Genomic DNA, 13,970 nt, shown 5'->3' with positions numbered 1-13,970 from the left:
ATCTAGATTTTTCCTTGTCCCTTTTCATCTTTCTTTCATTAATTAACTTATTTGCCCTTCTTTTTGCATTTCAACAATACAATCATTCACAAGTGCAATGAGACATGTGGCTTTTTTTTTTAACTTATGAAACATCAATATAAAAGTATTAAAGAATTGTTAGTAAATTACGAGTTAATTCACATTGAGTTTTATTTTAGTCTGTATAATTTTTAAGTTAAGTGAATCAGATTCAACTTGATTCATATTAAAGAATTATTTTTTTTAATTTAATTCAGTTTGAATAAGTGATAAATCGGTTTGATTCATGAATTGAAATCTATTTTGACATTTCTAAATATAATATATAAATTTAAATACATATTTCTACATGAAAAATAACAAAACTTATAATGAAAATTACATTTGTCCCATTATGAAAACAAATTCCAAACATATATGACAAATTGGCCATTTAAATTTAGTTCGATTAAAGGCAAACTAAAAATATCTAGGAAGAAGAGAATTTCTAACCAAAGAGAATCAAATGGTACGGTCTCGTAGTTGTACAATGTGGAATAACATAACATTGGGTTGTGCAAACTGAAAGGAACAGAGAAAGAGTAACATGTTAGAAACTGTTGTGTGTGCATGTTATCATTGGTTGTTACTACAAAACTCCAAAGTTTGAACGCAAGAGTTTCCTACTACATCCACTTAGATATTTTTGGTATGCCATGAAAGAGAGTAATTTGGCACATAGCATTAATTTAATATAGATTGATTAAAATATATAGCAGTTAAGTTAAATTTCATTCATAATTTTTATTTATTTTTTTTCATTTTAACATGCATGAGAACAAGTAGCTTATTATTTTAAGTTTTGGTATTAAGTCTCTTTTCATGTACCCTACCAATTAATGACTTAGAGATCCATAAAAAGGTGACTAGATATACTTTGATAATTTATTTCTAGGGTTTTCAAATATACTAAAAATATAATTATAAATTAAAGGAAGAACACTCTCTGAGGATATTAGAAACATTGACACATGCAAAAAAAACAAAAACAATTATTTGGTTAATTTTTACTTGGACTTTAGATTCCTGTTATAATTCTCAAACGTGTGGTGAGTGCAGCATGTGATATCCAAATCGAATAAAATGATAATAAAATGATAAGAACACGACAGGTTCTATAATGTCGTGGGACCTCTTTCGTGCAGCAGTTATGCAGATAAGAAAACTTTTAATTTGCTCTTGCAGAAATATACGGATACATAACACTTGTTTTTTATCAGCATACTGATATAACACATATAATTGTGTAGATACCAAATTGAGTTGGATTTTGGAAAAATTCATCCTAAAATCCAATAAATATTTCTTGGACTGAATTAGGTTGAGTTTCTAAATTTTCTTTATATATAATGCAATTTAACTTTTCCTTATTTGAGTTAGATCCAATTGAATCAATTGGATAAAAAAAATGTAATTAAATACTTTTTAGATTTTCATGGACTACTTTAAAAAAATAATATCGTTTAATGTTTGAAGAGTTAAATAAGTTAATATTTTAAAATTATATTTATTTAGTAGAATAAATAATATGTATTAATATTATTATTATAATAATAATTATTATTATTATTTAATGATATTGGTAAGGTTGGATTGAGTTTATGAATCAACAATCTTCACCATTTCAGTCCATGGAAAATTGGGTTGAACTCAACGGAATTTATTTATATTGAATTTGGATTATCCTACTCAATATAAGTTTCTATTAAAATAATATCTTCCTCTCTCTAAATAACCTTTTAAATTAAATGGTAAAATAATATAGACTTTTCAGTATTTATAATTAAGTAGGTTAATGAATAATTATTTTCTGCTTTTAAAAGATAAATATAATTTTATAGAAAAAACTTAAAGTAAATATGTATTTATAAAATTTAAGTCGTATCAATAAAAATAATTTCACCTTTTGAATACAAGATGTGATATATGAATTAAGTTTAAATAACTTTTCTGTGCTTCGTTAATTTAAAAATTTTGTATATGGTGTTTGATCATTTATTTTGTTGGTTAGATTCTTATAGTTGACTCACACATATTAAGTGATGAGCGATCTTTTAAATGACAGGTCAACAATTAAGTAAAACCAATAAATGCATTTTTTTATTTGAGGTTTTTAATAAAATGTAATAGCATTTGTGACTTAGTTTAAATAATTTGCATACATAATTTCACTAATTGAATTATATTTGTTTCATATTATATATTTGAGTTTTGTGTTTTTCTTATAAATAGATATTTCTAAGTATTAAAATCACAATTTAGAAAAGAATTGATGTTCAAGATGCAAAGTTAAAACCAGAGAATTTCATGACCTAGCTGTGAACGTTTTCACGTGTGGATTTTGCTTTAAAATGCAGAGTCGAAACTAGAAAGTTTCACAATTAAGTTGCGAATGTTTCCACAACCTGTGGATTTGTCTCGAGAGAAACATAAGGCAAATCAAAAAATTCTACAATTGAGTTGTGACTTTTTTCACAACTTGTGGATTTACTTTAGAAGAGCGAAATTGAAACCAGAGAAGTGCATAAGCAAATTGTGGATTTTTTCATAAGCAGCGGAATTAGAGAAAAATAGGGAGAATTAGACAATTGGAGCAACACCGGAGATCAGAGGAGCACAAAATGGATTCTACACTTCTTCTTCCTTTAGTTTCTTGTGAATTTTACATTATGCAAAAATAATTTTCCTTTTGTTAGAGGATTAATGTAGTTATACTTTGGTTTATAATTCTAAACTTTTCCAATTGATGTTTAGTTAATTTTAATTCTTTTAGTATTCTATTTATGTTCTAATGTTTATTCTATGAGCAGTTTTACAATTGGTAAATTGCAGATTATTTGCGATTATAAATAGAATAGATTAGATGTTATCACAATTGGGAAATTGGACATAACTAATTAGTTTGCCACTAAGATAATAATTGTTTCTTCATAATTTTATTGAATTTTGTAACTGGCTTAATGATCTGAGGGTTAAGATTCAATGGATAAGTTTGCCTATCTAATGAATTTGGGATAAACAAGTTCTTAATAAACTCAAGTGGATAATTACAATTTGCACATCAAATGAAAAAGGTAGGAATTTATATGAAAGTGTACGAAATCAGTTCTCTAACATTGTTTATATTAATTGAATTCTCGTCACTTGTTTATCTTCATCATTTCACTTGATTTTCTATTGGTCAAAATTACGTGAATAATAATCTAGTACTTAACTCATTCAATTTCAAAGGATGATATTTTGTTACTACAATAACAATTGGTACATTTGCCAAGTATTCATCAGTTTTCCAAATATTCTTGTCTTGTTTTACTTATGATCCTTAATTAAGTTTTTTTAACCAAATGAAGTGAATTTAGTTTTAAAATTATCAATATGGATTCCCTTTAAAAGATATTACTACTCATGTCAAGTCGTGTTGTTTGTAGAAGATTTTGGAAATGAAGTCATTAGAACATGCAATGTTTTCTGTGTAAATTAAAGTTTTGAATTGAAGTTATTATCTTTTATGACGAATTTAATATAATTGAATTTGAACTGAAGTCGTTGTTACGATTTTAGTATAATTGATTTTGAACTGAAGTCGTCATTCCTTATGGTGACTTTAGTATAATTGATTTTGAACTTAAATTTTTATTTCTTGTGATGAATTATGTATAATTGATTTTGAATTGAAGTCATTATTCTCTTTAACAACTTCAATGTAATTATTTTTAAACTGAAATCGTCACAAGAAATTATCACTTTAATTCAAAAGCAATTACATTGAAGTCAACAAAGGAGATAATGACTTCCGTTCAAACTTTAATTTACCGAAAAGTCTAAACTTGTTTTGACGACTTTATTTTCATAGTATAAAATCATTCATGTTGATGACTTATTCAAAACAAAGATGTATTTTGAAAACATATCCATGATTGATAATTTTTTTTGAAGGGGACCTACATTTGTTGTTTTAAAAACAAATTAACTCTATTAGTTTAGTAATTTTTTTTTTAATTTTGGTCTCTGCATTTATTTGTATCTTTTAAATGATGAGTTGTTTGATAAATGATCACCTGAATTTCATTATTGTTAGATGAATATGATTAGAATTTTACTAAACATGAGTTTTACTAATTATTCTTTTTGATAGGGGATATGTTTAATATTTTTCCTTTTTAAAATAAAATAGATACATTACTTTTATATACAACTGTTTTCTTCGTGACAATTAGTGTGGTCTGGTGAAGAAGCCCAACTGAAATTGGGCCAAACTAAAAACCTATTGGGCTTACCACTCCTAAGGTAGGCCTAGGGTTTATAAGCGACGCGTTTTCTAACGTCAAACATTTTTCAGATTCTGAAAACACTGTCCCGTCGTCACCATGGTTCGTTCTGCAACTAGGATTTCACACTCTTTTTGTCCTTTGCATTCGTTTTTGCTTCTTACGTTGTGGTTTGTGTAATTGCAGCCGCAAGGAGACTACATAGAACGTCACAGAAGAGACTATGGCTACCGTCTCGATCACTTCGAGCGTAAGCGCAAGAAAGAGGCGCGTCAAGTTCACAAGCGCTCTGCAATGGCCCAAAAGGTTGCCTTCACCTTTAATCTGTTTTTTCTTTTTTTTAAAAAAAAATTGATTTCGCTAACTTTCACGTAGTTGTATTGCCATGACTCATGATTCAATTTAATGTTTGAATTTTTGTTAATTCCAATTGAACAGGCTCTGGGTATCAAGGGAAAAATGATTGCCAAGAAAAATTACGCTGAAAAGGCTCAGATGAAGAAGACGTGAGTCTTGTTTTGTTTTATTTTCCATTTTTGTTTTTTGAGTTTTAGCTTCTGTTTTTCCTCCTTATATGTTGTGTGTTAGTTTGTGAGTTTTAAATAATTGGATTAGGATAGTAGTTTTTCATCTCTGGATTTGTCTCTGGAGTGAGAGATTAATGAGATAAATTTCTAGTTACATCACTGTTCTGTGTCAACAGTTTGGCTATGCATGAAGAGTCAACATCTAGGCGCAAGACTGATGATAATGTCCAGGATGGAGCTGTCCCCGCGTATCTTCTGGATCGTGATAACACGACCAGGGCAAAGGCATGTTCATGTCTTGAAAGATTGTTTTGTGTTTTGCTTTGTAAGTTTTGGAAGTAATCTTATTGATTTCTATTTTTAGGTTCTTAGCAACACAATTAAGCAAAAGAGGAAAGAGAAGGCTGGCAAATGGGATGTTCCTCTACCTAAGGTGAATTGCCATCGATACTTCTTTGTTTTCCAGTGGATGGAAAAGGCGTTCTTGGGTAATTAAACAATGTAAATTTTCTCACTTTGTCAGGTACGTCCCGTGGCTGAAGATGAGATGTTCAAAGTGGTCCGGACTGGTAAAAGAAAGAGTAAGTAACTGAGTATTTACATTACACTTTCCTTGGTTATTCAGTCAAGTATTTAGCTGGCCAAAGTTAATTGTTAACTTCACTTTTCAAACTTGTGGTTTTATTATGTTAATTAATTGGTGCTATATGGTGAAATTTGTTAAAAGTATCCATTTCAAGTACTAGTTATATTGCATGATTGTCCGCATCTTTCTGCAAGTCATGCTTGTTTGCAATTCTTTCTTCTCGGTTTCCCTTCTTTGGTTGATTGCGGACACAGACAAACAATCCCTATATCTTTGCTTGAGTAGGTTGGATGCTTGTATTGTTGGTCGCTAAGTCTTAAGTCAAAATACTAACTCTTAAATCATGTTAGTCTAGTTGTATCATTGAATATTCTTGTTGTTTGTGAATGTGCCTTACTGGTTGTTCACTGTAAGCATTTCTTTAGTATTGGACAAAACGTACACGTATCTTTCCTAGAAAAACGATTGATAGTTTGTGGCTCACCATTTTTCAGCCAAGCAGTGGAAGAGGATGGTTACAAAAGCTACGTTTGTTGGACCTGGTTTTACCAGAAAGCCTCCAAAGTACGAGCGATTCATTCGTCCTACAGGACTGCGGTTCACTAAAGCTCATGTCACCCATCCAGAACTTAAATGCACGTTCAATCTAGAAATAATTGGAGTTAAGAAAAACCCCAATGGCCCTATGTACACTTCTCTTGGTGTCATGACCAAGGGAACTATAATTGAGGTATTTATATTTTTCATATTCACAATTATATGAGCTTTTGAGATGTTCGTAACTTCCCCTTTTTATTTGCTGATATATAATATAACTGTAATATGAAGCATGATCAAAATTTGTTACTTATTTCTTTGCACATTGCAATTTCAGGTGAATGTTAGTGAACTTGGTCTTGTCACACCAGCTGGGAAAGTTGTGTGGGGTAAGATTATTTGTCAATTATTGACTGAAATTTTAACTGAAATCAATGTGTTGAAATATTGTTTTGCTCGGATGCAGGTAAATATGCTCAGGTGACAAATAACCCAGAAAATGATGGTTGTATAAATGCTGTCTTGCTTGTTTAAGGCCATAGCAAGGAACATTGTTCCAACTAGATTTCAAAGGTAGTGGTCAACACTCTCTCCTATGAATTTTTTGGTCGCCAACCCCAATCTTAAAAGTAATGTCTGAGAAAATTATGAAGTATTTTTGTTTTCTGAGTGTAATACTAGCAGGAAGTTTCTATAATTCATCTTGTTTGGATAGCCGCATGCAATGATCTAATCTAGCGCATGATGTTTAAGGTTAACTAATCATTGTTCAAGAGTTAGAAAAAGAAGTCACATAAATTTGTATAGTCCATTTGTTAGACACAGTATTTTGAGTAGCTGTATTTGTATATTACGGTTGAAATATTATGTCATATCAATGAACTAGTACATTTAAAAAAATATATAAGAAATTTCGAATTTGTTTGGGTTTTCTGATCCCAACAAACCAATTGACTCATTGATAATTATAATTTTCATACATCTATGTTTTATTTTATAATTATAATTTATTTTTAAAAGAAAGCAAAATATAATTATTAACATTAAATTAATTTGAACTTATTTCTATTTCAATTCAAATAAAAATAATTAGAGTGATTAAAAATTATAAAATCTGTTTAAATTAGCAGCGAATAAATATATTATATAAAAAAAATTTGCATCACATTTTTTATTTAGTTTTCATGTTAATCTTGTGACATTTTTTAATTAAATTCAAATTAAATATAAATTCATTTTCCTTAAAAACTTTTTTAAATCGATAATAGAATTTGTTAGACTAACTACAAGTAATATTTAAAAGCATATTTAATGTTACAAATTTCAGAATATCATTTTTTTGTTTTGCATAATTCTTGAAGATGTGTATATAAGCATAATACATATGCAACTATGAAATGTAATTAATTTTCAATTAAAACATTAAAACAAATTCTTTTCTAATTTCAATTAATATATATTTAGTTCAAATTAGACACTATTGAAAAGTGTAACGTTTACCTAATTTAGTTGATGCATAAGTCTATTAAAAACTAAAATTAAAACATCAAGATGTTTTTAATTTTGAAAATTTTCTCCCTGTTTAATAACATTCTATAAAATTATATGAATTTTAAATAAAATCAAATATGATTTTAAAATTCTATTTAATTTTAGCTTATTTTGTTAATATTTTTTGTAAAACAATAAAATCAAAATAACTTATATGTGATTAATATTCAATTAAAATTAACTATTTCAATTAAAATAAAAAATAAAATGATTATAAAGTTTAAGATTAATTTTAATCACCAATAAATAAAAATATTAGTTATTTTGTTATATATATATATATACTAATAGAGACATTTAAGTGGTGCACAATATATTGTAATTGATATATTATGTAACGTCCCGGCAACTCACAGGGATCGTTGACTGCCCCCACAGACCACCACCAGGCTTTCCAGTGTGCTTTGTCATCACTCGCACACTTTCTGGGAAAACTTCCCAGAAGGTCACCCATCCCAGAATTACTCTAGGCTAAGCACGCTTAACCATTGAGTTCTTATGAGTCAGGCTACCGAAAAGTAAATGCATTTTGGTGATATGAGTAGCCAAATCAATTCCTTTAAGCTATCTTTCAACTGTATAGTCCCATACCTATACAGTCTCCAGATCCCTCTCATTCCGGTGTATGTTCGATTCATCCATGTACCCCTTCCACCCGAAGCTGTCAAGAGTCGCTCCTTGTCTGTGCCCCCTGCACCATGCTCCCTGCACCGGCATCACTCCCCGCCCTCATCAGTGCCCGGGTGTCACATATTAAGTATTGAATGCTATTAACTAATTCTGTAAACTTAAATAATTGTTTACACCAATTAAAAAAGCTTATCAACTCTTAGGAAACCAAAATGTATAAGGACAAACTAAATCCAAATGTTTTATCAAATGTATGTTCATAAGAATTTAGACAATTTCATAACTCACCCTCCATAGTTGTCGTTTATATAAATCACCTCAAAACTACAAAATTAAACAATTAACTTCCACCCCTCCTATTCTTCTACAGTAATACGCGTGAAGATTCTTAAGACCATCTCATATTATTTATTATTTATTATCATGATATCAACCTATTATATACCAATATATGTTGTGTTCATTAAAATTTTGGAATTATTGAAATATATATGTTTATGAAAATAGATTAATTTATGTAAATTGTTATCTTTGAAAAATTACGTCAAATATTCATCCATAAAAATCCATAAAAATATTGGGAGATATAGCTTTAGACACAAAGATATACGAGAAGTGTTGAAGAGGGCATTTTGTTTTACATACAACATTTTTTAAGGTTTATGGATAATTTTGTACGTCATTGACGATCAACATGTTTCAAATAGTACTTTAATATAGTCGCAATAATATGAAATTATATATTGTACTAATGATAATGATTTTTTTTTGTCACATTAATGACAACGATACATATACACACATGTTTTTAAGTCTCTGAATTCTGTGCATCATTTTGACCCCAAAATTCTTGGTCATAATGGCTTATAGTTTTGGTGCATCATAACGCCAAAATTGTACTGGAATTTTAAGATGAGATGTGTAAATAACAAACCATATTCATATATATCCCCTCCCATCACCATTTATGTCCTAATTGTATAAATTAGTGAAATACAAACGACAAGTTCAACCAGCAAAATAATTTATGCAATTCCACAATACCATTCAATTAAGCTTTTTAATCTTAGCCAAATATTTAAACAGAGACGATGCTCGATCAGTGAGTGACAAGTTGAGGAGATTGATGAGCAAGGTTCATTGGCATTTGGGATTCAACCACCTGCAGAAGGCCAGTGGCCAATCTCCTTGTTAACTCTTCAACTGGAACCTTCACCACATCACCCCTCATTCCAATGTCTGTAGCATATCTACTGGCACAGTACACTCCAACGGCTGTCACTGCCATTCCATATACGTTGGTAGTAACCATTCGTAGAGGCGAGGATAGAACAGCAGCAAGAGGGCCCCCAATGATGGAAATAGCTTGGCCACTTTGTCCAATTCTTCCTTGCTCAGCAACCAGGAGTTCAGTTTTGCAATAGATAGCAAAGTCTTCACAGTTGTTCTTGAAAACATTATAGCACCCAAAGCCATTTTCAAGTAGATGTTTTGCCCGGTGGACCACGATATCATCTTCATCGGAGACTGCAAGAGTACACGTTCCACCGCGAGCTTTTGCAAGGAAGAGGGCAGGGGAAACGGCATACTCAAACCGATACAGGACGCCACCGGCTAGGAAACAATTCAGGCAGGAGGAGACAACACCATGTTCCTCTTGGGGTTCTGTACATGTTGGGCAACTTTCTCTAGCCCTGGCTGGTCCTGAACTAACGAGGAGAAGATCTAGTGCAGTACCAGTACCTACTTCTTGCCCACGCCTGGTGAAGTGAATGACTTTGTCATCACCCACATAAATGCCTGCCATTAATTCAGACACACAACAAGAGAATTCTTCATCATCACACACTTTGATTTATAGATGAAAGATAACTCAATCTTAGTATTTCTTTGTATTGGTTATTCCTCAACAGCCAATATATTATATGACGAAGTGAGATTCTCACAAGAGCACAATGGTAAGGAGGAGGGAAAGTGTAAGAGTTAAGTGGATTGTCCAACCATTACATCATACATAAATCATCAAACAGATTTTTAGGAACACTGGTCTAAGACAAAACTATCATATAAATTATAATAACACCATTATGTTGGATTGCATTACCTACATGGCTCCCAATTGTCTTTCAATAAACTTAAGGTTTAAGGTTTATGCACTCATTGTTAATGATACAATGGTATTAATGTAAGAGCACTGTCCAACACCCATATACCTTCAAAATTGTATCTCCATCATTAAGATCAGCTCTATCTAATGCTACAATCTTCTTCACCTTATTCTCTCATCATATAGTTTTCAATGTCGGTGATCATGACAGTAAAATGAATAGTTTTGTATAATATTTAATCCCATGGACAAGTACAGACAAAAAGTTGACGGTAAAACAATCCCAATCATGAACAACTTTGAAAAAATCCTACTTAATTTTCTACTGAACCAAAACAAAACAGAAAAGGGAAGAGGGAGAACCGTGATGAGCATAAATGTACGCAGTCCTCCAAGAGTAGATATGATCCCCTGGTTTCAGGCTCTCTCTAGTTACTCTGCATCCACAGTTTCAAATTTCAATTCAACAAATTTTCCGATCGTGTTTTTCCAGACAACAACAAAGGCGGAATAAAGAAACCTTAAAAGCACCCAAACGGTGTTTATCAATTGAAGCAAAGTAGTAGAGAACGAAATTAAGCGTACCTGTTCGAGAGAAGCCCCATGTCCGTTACCGTTGTTCCCTTTCCGAGCAGAAGGGAAGAGGCTTCGATTCTTATCCTTAACAGTGAAAGGAACCGAAGAAACGGACGGTGATGCAATGACGATTGTGCCCTTCGGCGATGGCTTCGCTGTTAAGGAATGTGAGGGTGGAAATGGCGTTGAAGACGCTGAAACTTGAAACAACAACACGCTAATATAACGCTTTCATTTATTGGAAGTTGTCCACGTGTGCAACTTATCCACGTGTGTAGTGATGGAAAACATTGCGATCAGCAACATGTGCCAACTTGCGGTTTGCGTAAGGTCCAATAAGGTGGGCTTTAAGGATGAGTTTGTCAGCCCAATATCACGCAAATCAATGATGGCAACATGGGAACTGAGTGAAAAAATTTAAGTAATTTATAAATTAAACAACATATATTTATATTTTTTTCAAATCTAAACAAAATTTATTTTTCTTTTTAATATTTTTTTCACCATAATGATGAAATATTTTACTAAAATATTCTTGCAGTAAACACGTAAGGGGCTTGTTGTTTTACATCTTATAATAACGCAGCAATGATTATTGAATAATACTTTCTTTTTTCTCCTCTAATTGGACTGTTCTAAAAAATAAAATATTTAATACGATTATTTATTTAGAGTAATACTATGGTAAGATTTTAATTTTAATGGTTTTATTGAAAAAAGTAAATGAAAATCAATTTAAAGATATAAAAAATTTAAATAATACAAGTGAAAGATGGGAATTCACAACTTCGAAAATTTAAACATTTTTTTTACCAAAACATTACTTAGCATCATCATGAAAGTGCCATATCTGAGTAGTTAATTCATGTGTGTAACACTTATGTTATAATTTATCAATATAGTGCAATTTAAAAAAATATATATATATTTTTTTTGAAAAAATTATAAAGGTAAATAAGTCAGGTCTGCTGTACGATGTGATTTTATTGTGAAAAAAATGTTAAGATTTGACTTCAGTTATAATTAATTATGATTAAAATCTATGTGTTGACGAAATAATTAAAGCATATAATTCTCTTAAATAATTAAATTTTATAAATTTATTATTAATTCTATTTATTTATATTAATCATAATTAAATTTCAAAAATCAAATAGTTATTCGTTGAATTTAACTACAGACTTTTAAATTTGGTCAATTTAAAAATAATCATATAATTAAATTTAAACGGAATAATCATTTGTTTTTCAAAATTTATGATTAATATAAATAAATAAAATTAATAATAAATTTTTTAATTTGCATAAAATAATTATTATATTTTCAAATTTGAATAATGAGTAATGCAAGTAAATAATATTAATAACTAGTTTGTCAATTTTTTAAAAAAAATTGTATTTTGATTTTTATTTTGCCAATACATTATATTTCAATAATAATTAATTAAAACATAATTTCTATAAGTCGTCTCATCCACTAACGAATTTCTTTCCTATTAAATTTTCCGAACATGTTCTATATTGAATTTGATATAAAACATTGAAGAAAAAAAATGGAACAAGTTAAACAAGAACAACATTCAATCACAAATTCAAGAATTATGTTTTTAACAATGGAAAAACTTGTGTGAAGTTGACGTACGTGTTTGTATTCGATATTTTAAAGAACTACTCGAGAATACATATTTTCTTTTGTCTTAACCTATTATACCAAATGCCAATTTATTTCTTATTATATTTGGCTTTTTCTTGACTATTTCTTAGTATATTGGTTTTAAATCCAATAAGATTTATTTTGTCCTGTTAGAAAATACACTTTTGGTAATATCATTTTCATGAAACTCTTCTCTAATAATGAATGAAAACATATAATTAATTTATTATCGTTCGACTATTGATGATCTATTGAAATGTAGTGATTGATAGGCTTTATGCTTTGGAAGAAAAGGTGAAAGTGGGAAATGATTTTGTTATGGGTATTTGGAAAGATATAGTGTGAAGTATGTAGGATAGCATTGCCCTAACATGTATGTGGGAATCTCATCATTGACCAACAAAAACACAAACAATCATAGGAGGAATAGAGGGCCCATTTCTCTTCTCAATTATTGTTTCAAAATTGAGCAACTTGATTCATGGCCCAACCACACAATTGTCTTGGTTGTTTTGCTCATTCTCCATCACACACAATTCTAGATTTATATTGCTTTTCTACCAAACCCTATACTTTAAAGCATTTTCTTTACTTGTGACCATCACTTTAAAAAATTAATCTATCAATCGCCAAGATATTGCTAAACAATGCTCATTCAAAAGGAAAAAAAAAGCTTGCAATAGAGTTAGAAGGTAAACAAAAGAAATTCTAAAGAGTTTTATATCTATAGGATTAAATGTGTTTTTAATTTCTGAATTTAGATACGAAATTGAAATTGGTTCTGTTTTTAAATTTTGATATATTTTAATCTTCAAATTTTAAAATTATATATAAATGATATTTGACATTTAACATGAACCTGTCAAATTATATAAATAGCTTAAATGGTAGTTTGAAATACCATTTCACACGTAAAAAAGATTTAACGTAATTAAATTAAAAAGACTATATTTCTTTGTTTTGAAAGTTTAAGGATTAAATTGTATCAAAATTTGAGATAAAAAATTAAATTTTAATTTTTCTTTAAAGATTATAGACTAAAAAATATTTAACTTTTATAGAAATATATCTTCGTAGAAGGATTTGCTTCCAATGAAAAAGAAATAGGAATTTACATGATCTTGATAGTGAAGTAGCTAGGAAATAGAAAGAAATAGTTAAATATATTATTTAAGCAGGACATGGATTTGTCTATACTTTCTGAGGCACTATTCCAGAAAACAGTTTATTATACACATACATGAAAGATGCTGCAAACCCATATATAAAAAACAAAAGACATATATAAAGGCAGCAAGTTCAATTTTAATATTGGGATTTTGGTCAATTCTCCACCAAAATTCACCAACATGAAACCTGTCATAGCTTTAGTGTGATTCAAAACCCTTTTTGTTTATTGGTTTCATCATGCTTGGAGATATGTTTACCATAATCCAATGACATAAAGCAAACTACTCATGTATCTTTCATGGAAC

At 29.7% G+C, this 13,970-nt stretch overlaps 2 protein-coding genes across 2 annotated transcripts; one reads left to right on the top strand and one right to left on the bottom strand.

Moving 5' to 3' along the window:
* The first annotated feature begins 4,295 nt into the window (after positions 1 to 4,295).
* Positions 4,296 to 6,784, top strand: LOC124823532 (uncharacterized). Its single transcript, XM_047295747.2, has 9 exons — positions 4,296 to 4,430; positions 4,515 to 4,634; positions 4,767 to 4,834; positions 5,032 to 5,140; positions 5,220 to 5,288; positions 5,379 to 5,436; positions 5,936 to 6,171; positions 6,316 to 6,367; positions 6,445 to 6,784. The coding sequence occupies exons 1-9, from the start codon at positions 4,428 to 4,430 to the stop codon at positions 6,510 to 6,512; spliced, it is 783 nt and encodes a 260-aa protein (XP_047151703.1). The 5' UTR covers positions 4,296 to 4,427; the 3' UTR covers positions 6,513 to 6,784.
* Positions 6,785 to 9,079: 2,295 nt separating this feature from the next.
* On the bottom strand, positions 9,080 to 11,050 carry LOC124823541 (NC domain-containing protein-like protein). The gene is made up of 3 exons (XM_047295760.2): positions 10,852 to 11,050; positions 10,630 to 10,703; positions 9,080 to 9,959 (listed from the first exon to the last, which is right to left on the bottom strand). The coding sequence occupies exons 1-3, from the start codon at positions 10,869 to 10,871 to the stop codon at positions 9,259 to 9,261; spliced, it is 795 nt and encodes a 264-aa protein (XP_047151716.1). The 5' UTR covers positions 10,872 to 11,050; the 3' UTR covers positions 9,080 to 9,258.
* Between the last annotated feature and the right edge of the window lie 2,920 nt (positions 11,051 to 13,970).

This window comes from Vigna umbellata, chromosome 8 (genome assembly GCF_029865625.1).
Source record: "Vigna umbellata cultivar VRB3 chromosome 8, Vumbellata_1.0, whole genome shotgun sequence".
Taxonomy (NCBI): domain Eukaryota; kingdom Viridiplantae; phylum Streptophyta; class Magnoliopsida; order Fabales; family Fabaceae; genus Vigna; species Vigna umbellata.
The sequence above is the reverse complement of the archived record's forward strand: the minus strand, read 5'-3'. Positions and strand labels throughout refer to the sequence as shown.